Here is a 26,416-nt window from a genome sequence, read left to right on the forward strand (position 1 = left end):
AGGGGTTGACTAGTTTAGGTTGTGGGGCTAAAAGTGGCATAAGTGAAGTGTAGGGTCGATTCATAGACTCCATCCTGACCTAAAGGAGTATAAAAAGGGGAGAGCGGAGAAAACACAACAGCAAAAGTTAGAGGTGAACTTTGACTAGGTAAAACTAAAAAGCAAGGACTTGGAGACATGCATGAAAGGCGCAGTAGTTGGTGATCATGAAGATGGGCAATGTCAGGAAGGTGACAACCTGATTCTGGGCAGCGAGGGCACAGACAAAATTTGTTTACCCAACAATTCTCAAATAGCTAGACTGCCTATAACAATCGAGGCACAATTCTCTGTTGCAAAAGTTTTTGAATGGGAGCCCTCCGTAGTGGGAGGCGGGGTGGAGGCTCTGAGTACTGGACTCCACCCAGATTCTGCAAGGGGAGATGGGATGGCTCGAGGTCACCTTTCAGTCCATGACTGCACCCACATGAAGCAGATGCCACGGCTGGGCTTAGGAGTGCAGGTGGAGGGCCTCCTGAGGAATGAGGACGCTAGTAAGCTGATACGTGAGATTATGAGAATCAGGCGTGCACAGTCACACAAGAATGAATGAGCTTCACACACACACACACTCATGTTTGTGTGAGACACTTGCATCCAACATGCACAGAAGTCCAGCAATGCAGGTAAAGAGGGAGCATTCTTTACATTTGTTTTACTGGAAAATATATAAAGAAATGCTTCATAAACATTATAGCAAAAGATCATAATAATATACAGAAAAAGCCAGAAGAAAATGAGAAGAAACTTTGGAAGGCCAGAGTAAAGGAAACGTATCAAGAAATGGGAGCCAGAGTTTGCCAACAGCCTGCTGACAAGCCAATTGGGCACCTCTTGGCATTGCCCAAATTTCCACATCTGGTTATTTATTTCATGGAGCTACTCATGCCTGAACGCGGTTCAAGTACTTTTGAAAAGAGCAAAGGAAGGACCCTTGGTTTGATAACTTTCTGTTCATCTTTTAGGTTCTTTGAACATCCTATGAGGATCCAAGATAAACCATTTGTTTCTCAATTATGAATGACATCTAGTTAGCATGGAGAATGCTTAGGTTAGTGGACTAGAAGGCCTTACAGAGCTGAATTCTTATGCTCATCAGGACACTCATATGTTTCTTTAAAAATTGCACATCAAAATAAAAGCATTAGTCTGCAAGATTTGGTTACAAGAGTCACCCAGGTTAATGTGTTTCCAAAGAACAGGCCCTGACCTTAACTTGACCCTGTCTTGACTGCTGCAGGGGTGTAGACCTTAGCTGTGCTGGCCTCATTTGGCACCTGAGACTGAGGTAACAGAAGAAACACATAGGGATCAAGACTCAAACACATCATCACTGCTGCATGGCAGGGTTCACATTCTCTGAAACTCGGTGCAATGAAGACTACCCTGCTTAATCACACAGCATTTGGACTTTTATTTTTCTTGGCCTTTCATTTAAAATGTAATGGATAACACCATTAAAATTTAGTATGGTAAAGACTTTTCTTTAGATGTCTGAATTGTGTAATCCTGCTCCTCTACTACATGCATAGAGTTTTTGGCACCAGACAGGGCTGCTCCATCCAAACTGACTAAGTAGAAGAAGGGAGAGAGAATTATTCCTTAAAGTTTCAGCTTCTGATAATGGAGTTAAACAAACTGTCAGTGTTTTGAGAATTTAGGTCATTAGAACCGATTCTCAGATATTTATTTCTACGAGACTCTGACATTGGGTTACTAACACCTCTTCCACCCTCCCAAGGGCCAGTTAATCAACTACATATGAAAATAAAGGAATAAAATTCAGGGAAAATATCCATTTAATTCTCACTGGTGAATATACTTGCATACGTGATTCAGACCAAGAGAACAAAAAAATCAAAATGATTATTGGGTAAGAACCAAATGGTCAGGCCAGGTGTGCTGGTGGTTCCTCAGTGCCAGCCTGTGCTCCTTCCAGCCTGCTGAGGGGTGAATGCACACCCTCGCCCACAGAACTTCAGAGGCAATTTGATATGGCGTCTTTCAACTGGACCAAAGAGTCTATTTTTCTAAATAGTCTTGCAATAATTACACTAATCTTTCAGCATCACTGAACGAGCTACTACTATGCAAGGCTCAGGGATCCAAAATTTTAAGAGGATTAACTTGAATTTGCTTTCCACATATACGATAATTTGAGAAAATTCATCAATATGCAGAGTAATGCCAAAAAGCATAAAAGAAAAGATAAAGGAATGAGTCTGAATAAATTAAATTAATAACGCACGAGGAAATAATCAACCATTAACAGCTTCTCTGGAACAAAATTAGAGTACTGGTACTAAAGGCTGTTGCTCCATCCAAACTGATTAAAGGTAGAAAGGAGCAAACTGTTATTTCTTCAAAATCTGAGCCACTGAAAAGGAGTTAAACTGTCTGGTTTGTTTTTTGTTTTTTGTTTTTAATCTTAGGTCATAAGAGCCCATTCACAAATACATTTTTGAGAAGTCAAAGAAAATACTGAAATAGAGCCAAGAAAGCTTCCTAATAAAGGAATAAAAGAGCAACAAGCTAAACCCACAGAACACCACAGGTTTTCTTATGTTAATTAACACAAGTGTGTTACCTTGCTGGGCTCTTCCAACTGAGTGCCACGTTTCCAGGCTTCGGAGAAGATGGAGCTCACGATGCTTTGGGAACGAGCGTGTCCTGCTGGCTGGGTGTCAGACACACCACTATCAGACTGATTAGAGTGATTTGACTGAGATTCTGTTTAAAACATTTTCAAAAAACAAGATTACATAAGTCAGTAGTATTCTGACAATATGAATATGTATATCCAGAACTAGTTACACGAGACCAAGTGCTACGTAGATCAGCAACAAGTTACTTTTACTCAACTCATTTCACGTAAGGCCCATGTTTTCCACTATAAAACTTCCCTTATCTCAGGGCTAATAGGAAATCTTGATTCTTTTTAAAAGAGTTCACCATGAAAAACTGATAACTACAATAAAAGGTTCATATAACTTTACTGGTGTCCTGACAGTCTGTCTTAGAAGAACTGCCAGCAAATAAGAGAATTAACGAACCATCAACAGAGGAAGGAATTTTTTTTCAATCATATCTTCATTACATTGAGAATCAATCTTTTAACACACCCCTGCTCCAGACCATCCCAGAGAGTTCTCACTTATGAATTCAGACTTGTACATGATGATTACATCTTTTTCCTCGGCACTGAACAGTACTTAGAATTTTACCCTCAAGTGGGAAGTGTTTCATAGGGATTAAGGTACTGGCACCGCAAGGCAGCAGCTGCACTGTAGCCTGGCTTCTGGAAAGGCATGGAAACAAGTCTTCAAGGGAGCTGGGAATGGCTGAGAATACAGTGTAATTTGATTGACATCCAGGGTGAGGGAACTGCGAAGACTGTTTCACTGGACTCCAAGTCAGGTAAGATAACCATGGGGAGGCACCTAGCCCAAAGCCTGGCATCTGGTGGAGACTCAAATGTTAAAGCAAGTCCCATCCAATCACTCTATGAGAGGTGGATATTAGTAGATTGCCCAAGATACTGTCCCCTCTAACAGTAAAAAAGAAGCACATATACCTATTTACTATAATTTAGAAATTAGTCATAGCTCTGGTTTTTAAGAATCATGCTGACATAACCAGATCTACTATCTGGTCTAATGAGACACACCATCATATAGTTAGTAAACAGTGCTTTAGGCATTTCAAAATACCTGGGATACTGGAAGAACTGGATCCGGATTTAATGCTGGAGCTGGATAAGGAAGTCCAATCATAAGCCGACTCTGTCCTCTTCAAGGCTTCTTGATAGTTCATGTAGAGCTGCTTCCCATACTAAATAGAAGGCAGTAAATGATGACATCTGAACTTTGGAGGGCATGATACAGATGGATGAGGTAGGTAAGGGGGATACATTTCTGTTTACTGATTTGTAGTTTGTATTAAAAATTATCTATAATACTTCAAAAATTCTTTAATACCAGTAAATTATAACTTACTCTTATTTTTCCTCATTTTTACAAAGGCAGCAAGAAGGTTAACACTCGATTCTGATTGTGTTCATTATAAAGGTGTTTTTCAGTTATTCCTAAAGCAACTTTGATTTTATAGCTATAATAAATTTTTTCACTTAATAGCTATATTCCTTCAAGTATTACATATAATCATCTTCAAGATGTTCTTTAGATTTTAAAGACTTGGGTGTTTTTTTTTTAGAGCAGTTTCATGTTCACAGTAAAATTGAGAGGAAGGAACAGAGATTTCCCATATACTCCCAGCCCCTAAACATACACAGCCTCCCCTATTATCAACATTCTCCACCAGAGTGGTACATCTGTTAGAATCTATGAACCTACATTAACATATCATATTCAAAGTCCATAGTTTACCTTAGGTTCTGTCTTGGTGTTATACACTCTATGGGTTTGAACAAATGTTTAATGACAAATTATCTATCATTATAGCATCACACAGAGTATAAATATTTTCACTGCCCTAAAAAATCCTGTGTTCCACTCATTCATTCCTTCCCCGATTCCAAAGCAATCTGACTTTCAAAAAATTTCTTTTGCTTAGGCAAACTGTGCCAGGTAAGAATCATGTAATTTGTGCTCCAAAGCCAAAATAAATCACTTTGATGCTACATAAGCTTTTACCAGCAGTATTATTCCATAGATAGCAACTGTTAAAAGTTATGCCCATCACCAAAGAAAAAAGACATTTAAAACATTAAAACATTAGGCTTGAGAAAACTAGACACTGACAAAATCATGAACATGAAACCACCAGAATAACTGTCACGACAATCATTAAACACTTCATTATTCTGTCATCAAACCAAAAGGAAACCTACCTTTGCGATCCGGATACCATTAACCCACTGGTGCAGGGTCCTCACATCATCACAACAAAGGTATTTGATGTACTGAGATTTCTTCTGAATCTGTGGGTGCTGCAAGATTAAAGACAAAGTCCAACTAAGTCCGCAGGAGAACTAAAGAAAGAAAAACTCTACTGACACTTAAACATGTCCTGGCAAGTTAGTTATAGGCCATCAGAGTAATGGCCAAATAATCTGTACCTGTTATATGGCCATTAAGTCAAATAAAATGGCCTGTAAGTTCTTTGACAAAATAAAAGAGAAACTTTTGTTAAATTTTAGGTCAAGATATCCAAGTTAAAAATACCTCCTTTTCGTGGGAATTGCCAAATACCCCGTCTACATTTCAAAGAAAAAAGTCCATGAAGGGTAACAGAATCAGAATTCTTAATCTATAAGACCATAAAACGGAAAGATAACATCTGATTGATTTAACTTTGAACCCAATGAACTTGTGAGCTCAGAAGACTCCAAATGAGAGCGTCTTTGGGAAAGCTTCCAGCGCTTCTCAGAACACTGGGCGAGTAGACGAAGCACAGGGCACAACACCTGGGAGGAGAGTGGGTGCTCGCGCCTGCTGTAGTGGTGTCCCTGTCGTGGACAGAGCACTGCTCTGCAGGCCCTTCTACCTGCAGCACATGCCTTCCAGGGCATGAGCAACTTTCCAACTGCTTCATCAGATTTAGTTTTCACAACCCAATGTAGTTTTCAGTTGAGGATCGCATAGGAGGTGACCAACTTGACCTTGACTACAAAATACAAATGCTGGCACAGACTTAAGGTATTCTAACTCCACTGGGCCATAACCACTAGTTCTCTGGAAACAAAAACCCTAAATCACACTTGGTTCTGGATATAATGATTATTAATTCCTATTTCTCTTTTTAGTTATTCTGAAAACTAAAAAAAAAAAAGGCTATATTTTACTTAAAGAAGTATTTAAATTTACATGCAATTTTAAGAGGCTTTAAAATTCTTCTAATCACATTTGTTGTAGAAACACATGAGATCAATCAAATAATCAATTGAGTAAGTTCTCAATGCAGCAAGAATAGCTAGCCACCAATAAGTTATGTATCTGCACTGTAAACATCAACCTTTGTAGTCTACAATGAGAGACTTATTCTTTCTATATATTGCTTTACAGATCCCAGATCCAAAACCACCGTATTATTGTCTGTGTCTATGAGTACAAATCATTCTTGACTGATTCCATCCATTTCCCGAGAGCAGTGGGGCATTATCCATGGGTGTTCAAATGTAGCACAGGTCCTGTCTGAAAGTGCGTGTGTGCTTGTGTTCTCTACATGAGGGGAATGTTTATATCAATGTGACAGCAGAGAAAATGAAAGAGAAATGATCCTCTATCTTTCTCTCCACATCTCTCTAACCTAGGAATCCAAATAACACCCTGAAATGTACTATGATATGATTCCTTGAGTATTTACAGAATACTTGCTAGTTTGAAATTCATTTTAGAACCTCAAAAATTCTTCTTTGCAACCTCCCACATAATAAAGACAGTCCATCTATAGCCTTCATTATGATCATCCAGGATCTGCTCCAATACCTTAGGAAGTTGCCTGTTCCGCTAATATATTGTTATTTTACTAGAAGTGACATTTATTGATCACTTAGTATCAGACATTATGCTAAATATTTCACACATATTAGCTCATTCCATTCTCACAAAAGCCTAGGAGTAACGTATTATTATCTCCATGATCTGAGAAGAAATTAAGGCACAGAAAAGTTAAGACTGCACTCAAAGTTACTCTCCAAGAGTTGAAACCATGCAATCTCGTTCAGGGACCATGATCTTAATTATATGTCATAGGTGGTGAAATTTTCCAAATTTGCTGCCTCTTTCCTCTTTACCCACAATATTATTCCACCACTTTTAAAATCATACATGAGCTAAGAGCAAAGCATGAAGGAGACATTCTTTGCTAAAAACCAGAAGCTTAACATTTAAATTCTTAAAGACTCTCAAGAGAATATAGAATAACACTGCCCCCAAAACAAATGAATAGCTAGCTATTCAGAAAGAAAAGTTATTTCATTTTTAAAATGATTTGGAAAGACGGCATTCTCTAAAAAAAGGTAAAGTTTTGAAAATTAAATAAAAACATTTAAGAATACAATAATTCTGGATTACTATTATGCTATCAGTTTATTTTTGTTTATGTCGAAAATTAGATTGAGACAGATAATTCCTAAAACTCTGTAACTAAAAGGGATGCTCTTAAATCACAGTCCAAGTGCCAAAGGAAAACTACTAAATGCATTCTACCCATTTATTACTTTGGAAACACATATAAGCTTGAAAATTCATTCCCTCAGCTAACATGCAAGAAGTTAAAAAACAGAACTATGTAACACTCCACCCACTCTTAACACTTTCGATCTTTCTAAACTTAAAAAAAAAAAAAAAAGCCCTACAAAAACCTTAGGACAAAAATATGCTTAACCTAAAAATTTTGATAGCTGCAAAAGGGATTAAAATAATAGTGTTAAGAAATAACAAGTGCTGGTGAAGATGTAGAGAAAAGGAAACTTTTATGCACTGTTGGTGGGACCGTAAACTGGTACAGCCACTATGGAAAACAGTATGGAGATTCCTCAAAAACTTTAGAAGTACCATACGATCCAGCAATCCCTCTCCTATCTATTCAAAGAACATGCAAATACTAATTTGAAAAGATATATGTACTCTTATGTTCACTGCAGCATTAATTTACAATAGCCAAGATATATAAACCACCTAAGTGCCTATCAACAGATGAATGGATGAAGACTGTGGTACACAGACACACATACAGGAATATTACTCAGACATAAAATGATGAAATATTGCTATTTGCACAACATAGATACATCTTGAGGGTATTATGTTAAATGAAATGTCAGAAAAGAATAAAAACCATCTGATTTCACTTATACGTGGACTATAAAAAAACAACAAAGGAACAAATAAAACAAAAACAAACTCATACAGACAACAGACTGGTCAAATATATGATGATGGATGGCACCTAGACTTTTGGTGGTAAGAATACTATAAAGTATACAGATATTGAATTATAATGTTATACACCTGAAACTTATATAATGTTATTAACCAATATTACTTCAATTTAAAAAAAGTGGTTATAAGCTTCCAAATCCCACCACTTTTTTGGGTACCTTTTCCCCCTGTGATGTTCTCATGTACACTTTAAAAATAACTTTGTATATCTTTTCCCCTGTTAAAAAATAAAAATGTCAGTGGTCATAATTAATTTTGGCTGTAACAGACATTGTTGACTGCCTTGCCCACAGCTATCTTCTCCCCACCACTTTTCTGACACAGCCCAGTTTTGTTTAGATGTCTACCCTTCACCTCCAAGTGTGAATTCTGACTAACCTAAGCCAAAAGAGTTCTTTGCCAGTGATGAGTTTAAGGGTGTGCATGTACTCCGGGCCAATGACCCTCAAGGGGAAGGTTGTTAGTAGCTGCTGGAAAATATTTCCTTTTTTTAAAAAAGACAAATACAGGGAGGAATAGTGCCTCTTCTGATGGATTTTCTGGGTCACCATGTGATGCCTAGAACTGCAGCAGCCATCTGTGTCAGTGAGGTAAGTCAACCTGAGAATACCTGATATGCAGAAGATGGAACAAAGAAAAATGGAAAAAATTGGGGTTCCCACTGACAACCCGAGCCATTGAAATAACCTCTTCATGTTATAAGACCCCCCAAAAAACATTTATTTAATGGATTATGTCTATTGATATTTACCTTATAAAAAATTAAAACAAAAATAAAATATAAGAATATACAAAAATACACGTTCTACTATCCAAGAAGGCAAAGATATCACGTCATGTAACCTCTTTGAAAACACCATAATACATTTATGAGAGAGTGAGAGTGTAAAAAGCAAATAACATCTTGCATTATTAGAAGAAGAATGATATCATGAACCCCTTGACAGGGTCTCAGGGACTCCAAGGGGACCATGGACCTCATTTTGAAAACTGATGGATCAAGCTACTTTGTATTAGTTATCAAGGGGTTACTAAGATGGAGCCAATGAGAAAAACTTTACCATCTCCATAATTACTCTGAATTTTTAAATGTCATCTTTATCAATGCTCCAACAGTCCAATAGATCACTAAAAATTCACTAAAAATGTCAGTTATCAAAGTACACATATAATTGGTGGGAGAAAAGCTCAAAAGTTGAATAAAGGAGGAAAAATTTTCACTAAAAATAGCTCAGACAGGTCATAATACATGCACAGATTATAAGGACTACATTTCGGGGGGTGGGGGGAGAAGAGAGACAAAAGTTATTTCTGGAACAGATGAGAGCTGGTCCACTTTGCCCTTGGGCACACTGCCCTCTAATGGTTCTGCAGAGTAAGTACAGGAAAAAACCTAAAACACAAAATACCTAAGTTCCCACATGAGGCTCTGATCTAAGTTTTCTTAAAATAAGCCTGCTATTAAGTGAAAATCTCAAATTTATAATCTAATATATTTTATATGTTATGACTTGAAGTTTATAATCCAGTATCCATTTCTTAGAAGCATCAATCTAGTAAGGGCTCCTTAGCTCAGGATCAGCTGTGGTATAGCACATACTTCTTTTCCTTACTATCCTCACCATTCCTTTAAAAACCTATAGAAAAAAAGCAAAAACTGTATATTCAATGGAGATCCAAACTATTCTAAAATGTCCAATAACTCGTTCTATGTCTAACATCAATTGAAATTCCTAAAAAGAGAGACACATTTACCTTTAGCACCAGACAATAGTCTGTAGGTGCTTTGTATTTGTTTCGATAGTCTTGTCCATAATATACATTGACATGATCCAGCTGAAGAAAGCACACCAGATCGCGAGAGACCTAAGATAAAAAAAACCCAAAGACTGAATTAATAATAATGTGTAAAAGAGCAAATATCATACCTGGTAAGTTTCTAGGTCATAATCAAAACTTTACCAAGTAGAAGATAGCGCTATTTTGTAAAAGACAGTGAGATTTTCTAGAAATGTTTCTTCTTTAATCCATGATGCAACAAAAAAGGCAGTCCATTTAACTTACTATCTTGTCATTCACAGTGAGCACTAACCTTCTTGGAAAAGGCTGGCGTTTTAAAGAGACTTTAAATATATAATACAGTATAATAGATCTCTCTAGAAAGGACAAGAAAATATGTAGTTCGGTGTCTGTAAACACATATCTTCAAGTACTGTGATTCTCAAGATGGAGTTTCCTTACCGGTTAAATAGCAGTATCAATATATACCTCTCAGAATGGAGGTAAAGACTGGAAGAGGTGACACTGTAAGGAACCTAAAACAGTGCTGGCCCTCAGTAGTACAGAAGTAGCAGCTACGAAGGGGACCTTCAGCAGAAGCATATTACCCAAGTGAAACATCTAAATCCCAGAAAGCTATTCTTCCCCAAACAACGACAAGCAAAAACCACTCTGGCAGAAGTTCCCAAAATAGTAAATAAAAGTATGGTTTCAAACTTGGCAAGAGAATCGAGATGGGCCCAACTGATGACCAGGGAGTGAATATTTTCAAGCTTTCTCTTCTTTAAAATAGATCGATAAACAAAGCAATATTCTGTGTGTCCTACACAAGTTAAAACACATCAGAGCCTGAATTCTCACTACAAATTAAACACTCACTACAAATTAGAATACTCACTACGAATTAAAATAATTAGCATAACAAGGAAGCTCACAGGCCAGCAGAAGGAACACACCTTTGCTTTTCCTTTAGGGACATAGTAGATACCAGATGCTCGCAAGAGAAAATAACGCTTTTTCCAGGACTTCTTGCCATCATCTTTCAACCAAAGGACTCCTTCAATTTCTGGTACAGTTACAGAACTTCCACAAAAACATTCCTAAAATAAGATGATTTGGAAAGACATATGATCTTTGAATTCTCAGAACAAAGTTGTGTTTGCCTTTGTGACACTGCATGACACTAATACAGCAAAATGGCTGTGTATTAAAACCACGCTGCTTATTTTACACTTCAATTAGAACTTTCTATTCTAAATATAATATGAATTTATTTTGGAACTACTATGGCAATCCCTATGAACTTTTATCTAACACTGCTTTGAAGAAATGAAGTGAAATATCACCTGAGCTGCGTATAACAGTACTTAAATGTATTTGTAAACAGTATAGTTATATTAAATTTAATAAAAGTGTCAGAGCTAACATAAGCATTGGCCTTTTTCTCCAAATAACACATTTAGATTAGCTGTCAAGCTAATATTTTTTTAAAGCAACATGCTAAGTAATGATTAAACTTTCACAATATAAAAACTGGATCAATTCATATGACTCTAAAACAAAGAGGGCATTTATTTTTGAAATATTTAATACTAGGTGGAAAGGAACCAAAACTTTAAACTCAAAATTTTGAATTGTCTATACTTAGATAAAAATTTAATTTAAAAATAAAAAGCAATCATGTATTTGGTAAAATAGAAATCCCAACTAAACATTAAAATTTTGAGCCTAAATTAATTTCTCTCTTCTCAAAGTACAATAAAACTAGGAATTCTAAAGAGGATTTTTCTTAATTATAACAAGTATCACTATGAAAAGCTGAGTGCTGATCTTCATTTTCCTAATTGCCTTGTTGTTAAGAGTTTATTCAGGCTTTCTTTGATGTTCTCTAAAATCAAAAAAGCCAGAGTCAAAAATTCAATTATATTTGAATTTGTTTTTTTACTCTTCAAAATAAAGAGATACACCTATTTTTAAAAATTATCATTATGATTTTTAAAATGGAGTTATTTAAGGCTAAGGCTTGAAATATTTTGTAAACAGCTAATATAGTCAAATATCTCTCTGGGTATGCAGATGAAATACAATCACATCCTTTATTGACCAGGCTTTTCTCTTACTCGTCAGCCCCTAAAAGCTCAATTCTTTTTAGTACACCAGTAAATTTCTTGGCAAAATAATAGTTTTTAAAAGGTTCTTCAGTGGCCTTACATTCACATAGCTGAATTCTCTCCATTAGGCTATGGAAGAATATAGGCTCCTTTAATTACAAATGCAATTATAAATACAAAGCATTGACATAATTCAAAAAAGGTACTTAATCTTTTATTATAATGTACAAGAAAAAAAGAAGCATGGGGGAGTAAAGAGTCATACCTCTAACAGCACTTCTTTGTTTCTATCTGCCATCTCAGCTGTTTCCTTTTTCCCCAGAAGATAATTCTGGAAAATGAATAAATGAAGGTTAAAGAATAAATGCATTCTATAATTCCTTGGCACAGGTACATATATTATTTCTTCTAGAGACATAGCAACTTTGTGTCAATTTCTGTGCAGAGCGAGAGGATACACTTTGAAAAGCAACCTGTGCATGGGCATTAATAAAATGCCTAACACTGGTCTCTTTATCCATTTATCTTGAATTATTCCATAAACTACCCTCCCCAAATCCAGAGGTGATATGACATGCAAGAGCTGGCAAATATGTCTTGGTATATCTAACGAAAGCTACACTTACAGAACCTAAAAGCTTTACAAATTATTAAGTACAACAAATGAGGCAAATTTCCTTAAAATATGCTGAGCTTAACTGATCTAGATGTAGAAAATTTAATCTACGTTCTGGCTTTTAAAGAAGTCTCAAATTCTGTGTGTTTATCATAATTTTATTTGCTTGACTCAACTAAAATCTGAATTATAATTATTAGCCTTATGAAAAATTTTTTCACAATCACCCATAAAAAGATCTGCTGATGTTCCCAAATGTGTATTCTTTATTAAAAATATCCAGTAAAGATGTGTCATGATTAAGCTGCCTGAAGGATAACTATTCAAATACCTTTAAGACTGCTACTATTTTTCTTCAGTACTACTTTTTATAGTGGGGTGGTTTTCTCTCACCTACTGATTTTTATAAAATATTTAGGTAATAGGAAGTATTAACTCAAACCTTATTTTGGAATAAACAAAGATGCCAAATAAATCAAAGTAACATATTAGAATGTGGAACCATTTATAATCAAGGTTACTGGGATTTAATAATTTTTGAAAAATCAAAATAAACTGTTTACTGGATAAATGGTTAAAGTAGAGAGACTTAAATATGTAAGTACTTTTCTCTGATGGATGAGAAACTCATTGAATAGATAGCTGGGTTCAACACAGCTCTGGATTAAGAGAGAGCAGAAATCTGGTAATTCCGTGGAGTTACCTCTGCTTCTACAAGGGCTCACCCCATCTGGCTCTGTGGGCTGCTAACCCCTTTGTGGCCTGACACCTGGGCCCCTGCGGACCTTCCACCTCAGCAGTAGTGAATGCTCCCATGGGGTTTTACAGCCACAATGTTCCAACGAGGTTGTTGCCAGTCTTTTAACTCTATTAACTTAGCAGTAATAGAATAATATAGCATTTGAAAACCCTGACCTCTATAAATTATTGAGTCTCACCTGTGGGTTTTTGAAAAGTGCATATTTTTCTATACGCTCCATAAATATAAGCTTGTTTTGACTATCTCTTGTCCAATTAAGGAGATTTTCAACCAAGTTTTCATGGTCTTCAAAGATTCTCTCTGTCCCAAAATATCAGTATTGTTAGCATTTATCAGAATTGCATCAAAGACATAAAACTTGACAAAATAATTCACAGCAGAACCATAGAATTTTACTGACACTATGGCCTGGGCCCTTAGAGGTTATCTGGTCTTCCTTCTATTTTCAAATAAGGAAACATGCCCTAATGGTGTTAAGTGAGATCATCAAGGCCACATAGCTGCTCCATGGAAGAACAGGACTAGAATGTAGGTCTGATTTCTAGGTCTTCTTCATCCTTTTCCCACCCCATCCTTTAAAAAAAAAATTTTAGTTGTATTTCATAAATCATGATATTTCCTACTATTCAAATAGTTCTTGTAATTTTTAAAATGTCCAAGATGATTTCTCCTTTGACTCATGGGTTTTAATTTTAAATATAGACATATTTTCTAATTTATAAATTAGGAATCAAAGAACATGTCTTACATAATGAACCTATGTTCAGAGAACATATTCTAGATATTGGTTTTTTGAAATTTCTTGAGAGTTGCTTATAACTTCATGCTCAAATTAATTTTTGGAAATATTTCATTTCTGCTCGAAAAGAATGTACATTTTCCTATTATTAATGTTCTAAATATATTTCCTAGATCAAATTATTTTTCAAATCTATATCCTTTTTTTCTGCTTGATTATACTGGCCACTGAAAATGTTCTACTATGAAGGGTGACTTGTAAATTTCTCCAGGTAGTTCTGTCAACTTTTGCTTTATACACTTCAATGCTATTAGATAAAATTTAGAATGATAATATCTTCCTGGTGAAGATGTGTGTAATCTTTTTATCTCTAGTATCACATTTTGCTTGAAGTCTTTTTTGTCTGCCATTAACAAAGTTAATACTTTCAACCTTTTCCTGTCTTTAGGTAATAGGTCTTTTGTAAATAACAAACAGCTGCATTTTGTTTACTTGTCCTTTCTAATAATCTTTGTTGTTTAATTGAATAATTTACTTTTATCATAATTTGTTTCCACCATCTTATTCTGGGCTCTTAGAAGTTCTTTGTTTTCTTTTCTTTTATTCATTCAACACATACTGAATGGCTGGCCACACACTATATTTGAAGTACTGTGCTATATATGATTAAATAATAGTTACTTAAGACGCCATAGTCAGTTATACAAAAAGTAACAAAAATATTACATTTATGGGTCTTTAACTTGTGGCCATGGAAGTATTTCAAAACTAGTATTCAAACATTTTCTGTGTATCGTGATACTACTACATCTATGAATTCTCAAAGAACATTTATAGATGAGTATTATTAGAATACAGTTTTATACATGTTAATGAAGGTCCAAAAATTTATGGTTTAATTTTGGGAGTTTGTACAGGTGTTCTGAGAGAAACGGTTAAATAATTAAATTTTTATTTCTCTAGAAACTGCTGTGAAATATTTAAAGATATAAATAGTAAGAGCAATACTTATTTTAAATAAAATAAGTTGAAATTGATTATTGATTCAATAAAGCCCAATAAAGTAATTATTACAAGATTTCTATAATCACACAACTAATATTACAAAATGAAAACTTTATTTAAAAGAGTCAATGATGGTACAAAAAATGAGAAATTTTTAAAATTAGAAAACACCATACCAAACTACAATTGTAGGAAACTAAGACTTAGTATACCTAACTAAAAATAAGAAAGATGTGCTTTGTTTCCCCTAAAAGTCAAATGCTGGTATAAAGACTTCAATACAAATGTGAATAAACATAATTGTCTTTAGTAAATGTATTGATCTATTTGAAGGGAAAAAAAGTATTGTTACCTTAAAAAAAAACAACTTTCTTCTAGATATGAGAAAATTTGAAGTGAACTGGAAATGATCTCATATTCAAAGAAATCTCAAAATACTTGAAAAAAAAATAATGTAAAAAGCCAAGATTATATTACAAAAAGAAAAAGATGTCTCGAACTTTTAACAACATGAAAACTGTTGGAATTACATAGAAATTAAAAAGTAATTAAAGCAATGATATTACTAACCCATTTGTAACTCAGAGATGGTTTCCACCAGCGACCAGTCTAAACTATAACCACAGTGGGATTTGTCCATCAGGTTATCCAGCACTTGTCTCACTGTCTGCCTCTCATCCACCATCATTGTTTTAGAACTATCATCAGACATGTGGACTCTAATCACCAGCTGTAATAGGTAAAAAGGAAATTAAATACAAACCAAAAAAAAATAAGCATTCTAGAAATTTCTTCCAATATTAATTAATGTTCTCAGCTAAACATAAAACAAAAAATAACTTTAGTATGCAGGAAAAATACTTTAAAATTATGTATCAAATAATCTACCTAAACAAATTTTAAAGCCTTCTTAAAATTATAACAGGTAAGATTATAATAATACTATTTGTTTCGCTCTTTTAGAATAATTTAAAACCAGTTACTTCTTTTATAATGCATTTTATCCACAAAAAATAAATGTGAAAATTAGGATAAAATACCTCTCTACCTCTCCATATCTTAGAGATACATTATATAAAAAAGGCAATTCTTTATAAATCTGTAAAACTGATAAAAATCCCAGAGAAGGAAAAAGCCCAAATATCACCTTTTTCACTTGTGCCTCTTTAATTTTCTCTAGGGCAACTCTGATCTTCTCAGCTTTCAATTTTGCTGCTTGTTCTTCCTGTGAACACAAAGCGCTTCAGATAAACTAATGCTACAATAATGAGAATTTTGTATGTCTTTTTATCCTTACGGATAAAATGTTGCTAGCACTGAATGTCAGTAAGAATATAAACTCACATACATATATAGAGAACATTTAAAAAATAACCCTGTTCATAAAGTGAGAGCCAACATAATATAAAGGAACATTTTTTAAGATGTGGACTTGAAGATCTCTTATAATAAGACTAGATTCCATATTCTAGAGAAAAAGAAATCTGTGATATAGTAAATTAATGAGATTGATTCTGTCAATCTGAAGCAGATGAATTTCAGGTTCTGGGGTAGGGGAAACATTAGTGTATACTGGGCTATCTGTAGGCCTGCCAGCTTGTTACACCTGCACAGTCCCTGACTCTGAATTTATACTCCCTCCAAAGCAGGGGCAATCTTCTGCATATTAATGTTGTGTTCTGTTACACTGAACATGTACCATCATAAAAATAGCAAAATCAAAAACAAAACAAACCCAGTATCAATTTCTTTGCAACCGTATAATAAATCTTTAATAAAAAATGTAGGTTCGTCTTCATTAATATACCAATATGAATAGAGAAGGCTACATTATATTCTAGGTTTTACTCTACTTTGGAAAATCATACAATATAATCAGTGTCTCATCAGTAAACTCAAATGTGTTTCTATTAACTCATTGATAAATTTTTTTTAATGTCAAATATAATTTTCCAAATTTTAATTTCTAGTAAATTCTACTTTATAAAATTTAAACAAGTCGTAATAAAATTATCAAGAACTAAAACTATACTTAAACTATTTGTCTATTTTTTCCTAAAATAACATACAGTTTTATAATACCGGTACTTACTTGTACTTTCCAGCAATAGGCCATAGTACACTGTAGCATTAAATTCCAGTTGAAAAAAACTCATTTAAGTAAACCTCTGCTTAAAAAGGATTACTTTCTAATTCTAAACTTCTGAATTCTCTGGAAAATATCTAAGAAAAATATAAACTGTCATCTTACATATTCCTTTAATATAAGACTTAAATAAAAAAAGAAAAAAAAAACTAATTATATCAGCCAAACTTTATCTGCTCTGGGTTGTGATTAAAAACCACAATCCACGTGTTCTTTTTCATTAAAAACCTAAAGCTTTCAGGGCAAAAAAACAAAAGCAAAAATTCAATTTATTAAATAGATTTATTCACTGTTCTCCTAAATTCTGTTGGCTTTCTTGTTTCTGAACTGCTTCTCTATTTCATAGTCTAGGCTATCTCCCCCCTCATTTCAAGCTTAGTATTCACTACTCTGTGGAACACAGAAGAAAACAGTAGTTAGGGAAGATAGTGGGCTTGTTTGTCAGAAATCTGATCCTTTTGAATGAAAGGAGCCAGTGAATTAACATAATAACCAAGGTCTGGAAATAAGATCTGTAAACCCAATTAGACAGAGAACAAAGAACTTTATTTTAACAATGGAGAAGGGTAAGATAAGACTTGATTCTTAGACTATTATAGATATATTCATTTGATTAAAAGATAAAATCATCCGATCTCCCTTTATGCAAATTAACAGAATTATAAAATATATCGACTATATATTTTAACATAAGATTTTTTTTCTTTTTAAGGTAGGTTTAAAATGAGAAAACTAAGCTACTATTAATTTAAATCTCAAAGTCTAATGAGGAAAAACTGATATGTAGAACCAATACTTTGTATGTTTGAAATATAAACATGAACTTCTAAAAAGCCAAATTCTTTTATATTATAATTAATCTGCACAAGTTAAAATAGAAGATGTCCTGAAAGCCATGAAACATTAGGCTAAAAAATATATATATTCAAAAGAATGAGAAGACAAGCCATAGACTAGAAAAAAAATATTTGTAAAATATTTATCAGACGTATCTGATAAAAGACTATTATCCAAAATATACAAAGAACTCTTAAAACTCAACAAGAAAATGAACAAACCCAATTTAAAAATGGGCAAAAAAGCTGAACAGACAACTCATCGAAGATACACAAATATCAAATAAGACTATGGAAAAATGCTCAATATCATATGTCATTAGAGAACCGCAAATTAAAACAATGAGATTATCACTACACATGTATTAGAATGGATAGAATCAAAAACACAGAAAACACCTTATGCTGAAGATGTGCAGCAACAGGAACGCTCATTCATTGCTGGTAGTAATGCAAAATGGTACAGGCACTTTGGAACAGTTTGGTAGTTTCTTATAAAACTAAACATTCTCTTATGATATGATCCCAGCAATCATGCTCCTTATCTACCCAAATGAGCTGAAAACCTACCTCCTCCCAAAAACCTGCACGTAGATGTTTACGGCAACTTTATTTATAATATGCCAAAACTTGTAAGCCACCAAGATATCCTTCAGCAGGTGAATGGATAAAATTGTACTGCATATAGAGAATGAACTACTATTCAGTGCTAAAAGGAAAGAATATTGTGCATTACAGGAAAGATCAATAAATCTTTGCTGATATATTTAGATTACATACTTAGGAGGCATCTGATAGTTTATTTTAAAAGGCAATGAAAATCTATGTTTAATGTCTGTACACCAAGTTTAATATAAAGAACAAAGCTTTATTCACCTCGTTTTTTTTCTTTTTGTTAAAGATGACAAACTCTGAACTTAAGTCTTCTGTCCCTTATCTTTTGACTAGCCCTTTCTTCACGCTGTTTGTTCCACAATCATCTTAAATAAACGTAAAAGATATCTCATGCCTAACAACTTAACTTTCTCTCTTACCCCTTCTTTTAAAAGAGCAAGAGACAACCTATTTTCTACAGAAATACTCCTGTACGGCTATCAATAACTATCAAATTCCAAGCCTCCTCAAATTTACATAAAGGACAAAAACTCGGTGAAGATCTTATGATTCAATGAAAGCCAATGCTGTCGTTACAAAGTGTTAGGACATTCTCTTCAGTGTAAAACTCAGTATACTTAGAGAAAGAGTTACAGTTGCTAAGAGATGGCTAGGGAATTCCTTCAACTAAGATATTATTACGGCTTTGTGGGTTCAGAACAAATCTGATTGAAACTGAGGGGCTAAAGAGTAGTTAGCAATTTCTTTGGAATCTAGCTTATTTCACAGATTACGACAATAAAAAAGTTATGTAAATTAAAGGAATTCAAAGAAGACTTGGAGTGATAAACAATTTAATACCCATGAAATGGTCTATTCTATAAAACTGCTCAGAGCCAAATAGTAACATCATGTTTACTTCCCTTGAAGAAATCATAAAATTGATACTCTCACTGAGAAGAGAACATTAACCAAACACCTTAAAACTTGTTACACACTAATTGGCAAGTTACACATACTGTCTTATTTAATTCTCAATAATGCAAGGCCAATATTATTATTCCATCCATTGTCCTGATTAAGGCCCAGAAAAACTAGTCTAAGATTATACAAGTAGTTACCAAGTAATTAACTATTTGCTCTTTCCACTACAATGTCACAGTCCCTTTTGTCCTAAGGGTTATTAACACAAATTCTTAGGATAGCAGCAAATAAAAACTTCTTGTCAAAAATAAGACTTTCAGTAATATAACAACATTTTTATAACTTCTCTGAAGCAAAGAAAATGGTGGTCAACATTACAGCAGTTCTTGAAAACTTGATGGCCACTAAAGGACCATTCTTTTATTTGGCAGCTGTTCACTGAAACTGCAGGCTTGGGCTTGAGTGCAAGGTACACAGAGTTTCTGCTCTCATTGAGCTTACATTAATAAGAAAGACAAAACAATAAAAAAGAGATATGTGATAAGTCAATTAGTGGTAAGTCCTATGAGGGAAAAAAAAAATAAAGCAGGGTAAAGGAGTAAGGACTGACAAATATGCATTATTAGATCAGAAGGTCACATTTCTGCTCAAATTTCTTGTTGTATGTAAGCAGGGCAGTATCTAGGAGGTAGCTAGAGTCAGCTATTGGCTATATACACCAGTAATGCCACCACTTGGGTGATGGAAGAAGAAATGATCTAAGCAGAGATGGCTCTGACACTACAGCTGGTGTCACTGTCTCTTGGGCACAGATTAGTTACAGACTGCATTTATCCAAAACTAGAAAAGCACAACTTTCCTTGTGGAACAAACTTTGTTTTGTTCACTGCCATATTGGGCTGTAAATAACTGTCTGGCACATAGTAGGTATTCTGTGAATATTTGTTGAATGGATGAGTTATTCTCTTCAATAGTTTCCCACCGCATTTAGAAAAAAATACAAACTCCTTAGCATGCCTTGAATGATTTGGTTCCTGCCTATGCCTCCAAACCCAAATCAAGATATTCATGTTTTCATTCAGCTATTGTGGCTCTAGTAACATAGTCTTTCTTCAGCTTCTCAAACATACCAAGCTCTTTTCTCCCTGGGCCCATATATATGGAACATTTCCCTTCACTCTTAAAGTGGGTTCTTTACAGGTGAAGGGATCTAGAAGTACAAATTTTAGTTACAAAATAGTCACAGCATAGGGCATACAGTCAATAATACTGTAATAAATATGTATAGTGCCAGGTGGGTACCAGAATAACTGGGGGTAATCACTTCATAAATTATATAAATGTCAAATCACTGTGCTGTACAACTGTAACTAATATAAAATAATACTAAATGTCAACTTTAATTGGAAAAAAAATATGGTTTCTTTTCATCCTTCAAGCTTTAGAATGTCACCTCTTAGAAAGGCCTTGTCTGATCTTACCACTGAAAGAAAATGTAGCCCTAACCTCTCCCCAGTATTGTTTTGTTTCCTTCATAGCACTTAACATGATTTAGAATTTGTCTACATGCTTGCTTGTTAATGTTTTCTCAACCTATCTTCATAAGTAAACTGTGAGTCCCTGAAGGCGGGGGAATATGTCCATTTTATACAATGTTATATCCCAACACCTAGCACAGTACACAATTGAACAAATATCTGTTGAATAAATAAACAATGGAAATGGTAAAATGTTATACTTAATCTGTGAGCAGTATACAAAATGCACTCGAGGAGGGACAGGCAAGAATAAAGAGACAAGTGTAGTGGCTCTGGTAAGAGATAAGAACCTGTTTTATGGTGGTGGCAATAGGAATGAAATGGGTAGGGGAACTCAATAAATCCTGCAGATTATGACATGCTTCTTTAGAGCTTAGAGATAGTTAAGTGAAAAAGAAAGGCACCAAGAATGGTAGAAGGCTCAAACCTAGGCACCTGGGAGAATGGCAACATTCTGAACAGAAATACAAATACCAAAAGAAAATGGATATAAATTGTGAGGTCCCAGGGAGAATGTGAGTAAGGAAGCTAAACACCTGCAGTATTGGGGGTGCTGGTAAATGCTGTTAATCTATGAAAAGCCTGAGCAATATGGAAATGCGTTGCTCTCAGGCAAAGAGATCTGATCTAGAACAGAGATGCTAGTTGAAGCTATGAGTGTGACTTTCAGGTAGAGAAAGAGTAAACAGAGAAGGAAGAGCAGAGGATAAGGCAAGAACTTTGCTATGGTTATAAGTACATGTCTATTATCTGCTTAGAATTCTAATTTTCCCTGATCTTTAAGCTGCTTCTTCTACACCATTCTTACATCTACTTTAAAGAGAGAAACTCAAGCAAGGGAAAGGGTTTCACTGCTGACTCTTAGGTCTTCTCTTTGAGCTGTTCTTCACAGAGATTTTAATTTTAGCTTTATCATCTTCTTTCACAAGTTTATAAGGTTACTATAATTACTATGTATAGTCTTCAGAAACTGTCTATAACCAAGTCTGACATTCTTGAATTTAATACTATTTAAATAAGATAGTGAAATAAACACTTGAAAAGAGATAGAAAGCTATTCAATAGATTCCTTATTCTGTTACCCTTAGTTAATGATGACAATGGCCGAAAGACTTTAAATTGATGTAAAATACCAGCCCAATAAAAATCTAGCTGGACTGATTCAAACCATTTAAAAGAAGAGGTCTGAGAAATTAAAATTGCAACCTTCTCTTCCAATTTGATTAAGCTACTGTAAAGTAAGATTCTGTTTATATAAATAAATGTTTTAATGGCAATGTTGACAATATAAATAAGAATTAGAAAACAAGGTTTGCAAAAAAAAAAAAAAAAACCTCACGGAATGGATAACCATTAGTAGTAAAAGTTAAAACTAAAGCAATGATTTTTAGATTTTTAAAGTAAAATACAATGTTAAACTAGAAAAAGTGCAACATACTTGGGAAGACTGTCCAGTATTTATAAAAGTTAAAAGCTAGTGAAAAAATACTGAAAATATTTTTTTCTCTCAGTATTTTCTGATAGTCATTAAGATCAGTAAATAATTACCTTCGGTATGAGAAAAAATACCTCTATAAGGACAAAAGTGCTGAAATAAGAAAGCATAATCTGATAAATCTGACAGCACAATCAAAAACAAATTATATTCTACCTTCAAGGCAATAAATATTTACATACAGGTGGAAAGAAGAAGTATCACCTTGGTCAGCAAATGAGAAGGTTTTCCTGCAATGTTTCTCAGAAGAAGGGAGGTTTCCCTGTCCAGATAGGAGTGCTTGTGCAGAAAGAGAGAAAACAAAAAAAGGCAAAAGAAGTCAGTGGAGGTTTTATGTGTAAAACATAAAGTAGACAAAGCAAGAATGATTCTCTATTATTAATCTCATATTTTTCCCTAAACTCACTGAAATGTGTCCAAAATAAAATAAAAAAAAAAAAAGAAAAAGAAAGAAAGAAAAAGAGGGGTAGGCACACAACCCATCTATGTCAGTTAAGTATGTTGTAGCCGACTCCTGCTGATCTCTCATTTTGAGAAAATGGATCATACACTGCAAAGATCAGAGCCAGTTTGTTTTCCAGGGCAGTGTTTATGAGTACTAGGCACACAGCACAAATAAATAGGTGTCGAAGACCAATGACTAAACATTTTCCTTCCTCTTGTAAAGCCTACACAAGACCTACATAGCTTTAAATAGTAGAGTCTTATGAAAACAGAATAAGATTATATCATTTTTTAAACTTCTGTGTTTCTGATCAATTTGATGATAGCCACACCAAGAGGAAAAATGTCCATATTTTGCCTAATGGATAGCACCTATTTTCAGTAAAATTTTATTAATTCATTCATCATATCAGAATACTAATAGAATTACATTACATAGTAAAGAACTTTGCATGGCAAATGAATGATATGAACAAAATACCAAGAAGTGTTGCTTCCTTAAATTGGTTAAATAAATTCAAGCAATTATATTTTCATAAAACTGACTGTGAATAACAAAGCCCCTTAATAACCTTTTCTTCCTTAATAACTTTATAGCGACACATTGTAAGTTTATACAATTTGTATTTAAACTCCTGTAATATAAATTATAGCTGTTTTGATATACATGTAATTCATAGTTGCCTATCCCTAAATAATACTGAATAAGTTATTTATTTTTTAATGTTCTGTAGTTACTATCCGCCATTTAAAACAATACATGGCACAACTGAATGCAATTATAGAAAATATTCTACAATGTTATAGTTTATAAATCTAACTTTACATAAAGTTATTCTTGAGAAACAAATTCTTTTAATTTATGTAAGTAAATACCAGAGCAGTACCCACTCTCATAAAGTTCACTGTCACAAATAAAATACTACAAGATTAGAAATCGTTACAGAAAATACTATTAATTTAACATTTACTCATATCTATACTATGTTGAGTTAGGTTTGCTATATGTTATTTCATTGCCTATATGTTTAGTTTTGTTTTAATTCCAGATGATCCTTACAAGCATACCTACCCCTTTCAACTCCTAAAAAAACAAAAACAAAAACAAAGAAAGAAACCTAAGGTTAAAAAAATTGGACATATTCATCAAGAACAGCACTAACATGGTCAAACAATAATAAGAACAGAGACAATTATCTCAAGGTCATCATTTACCTATATGGTATAATTCTTCTGAAGGGAAAGATTAGTTGGCTCATCCATAAAGACTCTAGGAAAGCAGAAATTTCTGAAAATTCAATTAATTTGAGGTTAACAATCAGATAAGATGAGGGAGAACATTGGGAATGACATTTAAAAAGAGCAATTATAACTTTTATTGCTCTTATTCCCATTCAATTTTGTTATTTGCATGTAATGGGAAAAAATGTATTCTTGCACAATTATGTAAAACACATAGAAAATGTCTTGAAAAACTACTCCTATTTATCTTACTTATAAAGGTTACTAAGAAAAAGATCCCCAAAATGAGAATATCTATACTTAGATAATTATATTTCAAATTTAAAAAATCTGCTTCAGGTTACCAAAAACTATTATTTAACAAATGTAACTCCAGACCTTAAATTTAAGTTTCAACTTAAAAAAAATCTTAAACAAGATTTACTTAATCAGTTCTCACACTCAAATCACCTCAAGACTTCACTAAAAAAAAATCTATACTCTGATCAGTAAGAAACAATAATATCTATTTGAAGACTCTAGAGTGGAAGTTATCCATTTAAAAATATTAAAAGGTTTAAATAACTTGAAATAAAAATAGGATATTCATATGGTTTGTGATCTAAAAATATGCCACATCTAAAAAATGAGACTGCAAACAATAGGTGGAAATGATCTCAAATTACTTTGTGTTAGTACAGTCATATAGATATTCATTGCTTACTCACTAGCAGGGCAGGAGACTAGGACTTCATGTCCCCTTTATCTAAGCTACAGGTATTTGTAGCAGAAAAAGAAAAAGAAAAAAGAAAATCTAGAAACCAGAAGCAGCAAAACCCTCTCTTAAAAAAAATGCCTTAAACCTATCTTCCCCTACTGGTGCCAGTCCTACATTGCTCTAGAATTCTTCAGAAAGTGGGGTAGGGATGGAGGGAGAGCTGGTTACTGAAGAAAGGTTCAAAAGAGATGAGAGTTATGTACATGTGGAAGACTGAGAAAAGTAAAAGTGTGGTTTGGGCATGTCATTAAATCAGCCTTCAATCTTGGTACATATTACTGGTAACAAAAATGCATTTAGCTTCATTTAAATGGGGCTTTCTTATATTTTCATTCACCACTAACAACACAAAGTCAGCGACTTATTCTTAATCCATTTCACCGGTTTACTAGCCATTTTCTTTCTCTCTTTTTCCCTTTCTTTCATTTATTCAACTATTTATTAGGTTTAAACTTTGAGCCTGTAACCATGCCAGGTGGAGATGCAAAGATGACCAAGATAGGCATTTCTTACTCTCACAAAGTTTAGAGTCTAACAGAGAGAGAACTGATAAATACAATATAGTGTGTTAAGTGGTACGGGAACAAGTAGGAAGTGGAGTATCTAACCCAAAATTAGGAGCTCAATAAAAGTACTTCTGAAACAGCTTAGAGTCCTGGAGGATAAGAAGCAGCTGGGCATGGGGTGGGGGGTTGAGACAGAGTAAACAGAGATACCACCTGTTCTCAAAGGGGGTGGTGTTGCCCTTCAAGGAGACATTTCAAAAACAAACAAACAAACAGGATATTTTGTGTTGTCACAATTAAGAGGAGGAGGGCGTTACTGGTATTTATTGCGAGGGAAGTCAGAAATGCTAGATGCCCTGAAAGCATGGAACAATGTCACATAATAACAAAGTCTTGCATCACACCTGAATTTTTAATGTCCTTATATGAAAATTAGAGATGGGCAATTCTGTTTACAACAATCTAAGCGTATAACCTAATTCCATTTTACATAGAAACAGAATGTACTTATGCATAATTCTAAGATTCAATGACTCTTCTAGGAAGGCTATTTACCATATAAAATAAATTGAGGGAAGCCTGTACTTCCTTTTGTTCAGAATTTACGGAGTCATTTGTTACGTTAGAAAATCATTTCACCAATGGAAACCTAGCTTGAAGTGAGAGTTGCCAATATCAAAATTGGCAGCATCAGACTGCACTCTGTCACATGCAAGTAAATGACAGGAGAAATTTAAAATTCCTTTAACAGTATTAGGAACTAAATACCATTAAATTAATGAAGACGTGAAATGAAGGAATTCCACAGAGTTTCATTAATAAAGATTGTTTAAAAATATTTCAGATAGTAAATGTGGTTGATGCTTACACTTGCTATGGAAGTGTAGGGGAGGAGACGGAGGTGAGGTTGGAGAAGTGTTCCTCACTATGCAGGATAAATAACCCGTTAGTGGGTTGTGAAATCAATTTACTGGGTTACTA

At 34.1% G+C, this 26,416-nt stretch overlaps 2 protein-coding genes across 2 annotated transcripts in view; both read right to left on the reverse strand.

The window, feature by feature from the left end:
* Positions 1-880, reverse strand: part of LOC112470270 (ras-associated and pleckstrin homology domains-containing protein 1-like) — a 4,706-nt gene extending 3,826 nt beyond the window's left edge. The window contains exon 1 of the mRNA XM_025039316.1: positions 758-880. Within this exon, the coding sequence (XP_024895084.1) occupies positions 758-880 (123 nt within the window). The remainder of the gene's footprint in view (positions 1-757) is intronic.
* Positions 881-1,235: 355 nt separating this feature from the next.
* Positions 1,236-26,416, reverse strand: part of LOC102881152 (ras-associated and pleckstrin homology domains-containing protein 1) — a 67,422-nt gene continuing 42,241 nt past the window's right edge. Inside the window, exons 6-16 of the mRNA XM_025039459.1 lie at positions 22,691-22,765; positions 16,101-16,178; positions 15,524-15,683; positions 13,388-13,509; positions 12,099-12,164; positions 10,679-10,822; positions 9,699-9,809; positions 4,889-4,987; positions 3,750-3,870; positions 2,627-2,769; positions 1,236-1,322 (exon numbers count right to left, since the gene is read on the reverse strand). Of these exons, the coding sequence (XP_024895227.1) occupies positions 1,251-1,322; positions 2,627-2,769; positions 3,750-3,870; positions 4,889-4,987; positions 9,699-9,809; positions 10,679-10,822; positions 12,099-12,164; positions 13,388-13,509; positions 15,524-15,683; positions 16,101-16,178; positions 22,691-22,765 (1,191 nt within the window). The 3' untranslated portion in view covers positions 1,236-1,250. The remainder of the gene's footprint in view (positions 1,323-2,626; positions 2,770-3,749; positions 3,871-4,888; positions 4,988-9,698; positions 9,810-10,678; positions 10,823-12,098; positions 12,165-13,387; positions 13,510-15,523; positions 15,684-16,100; positions 16,179-22,690; positions 22,766-26,416) is intronic.

Source organism: Pteropus alecto, unplaced genomic scaffold (genome assembly GCF_000325575.1).
Source record: "Pteropus alecto unplaced genomic scaffold, ASM32557v1 scaffold3, whole genome shotgun sequence".
Classification (NCBI taxonomy): Eukaryota; Metazoa; Chordata; class Mammalia; order Chiroptera; family Pteropodidae; genus Pteropus; species Pteropus alecto.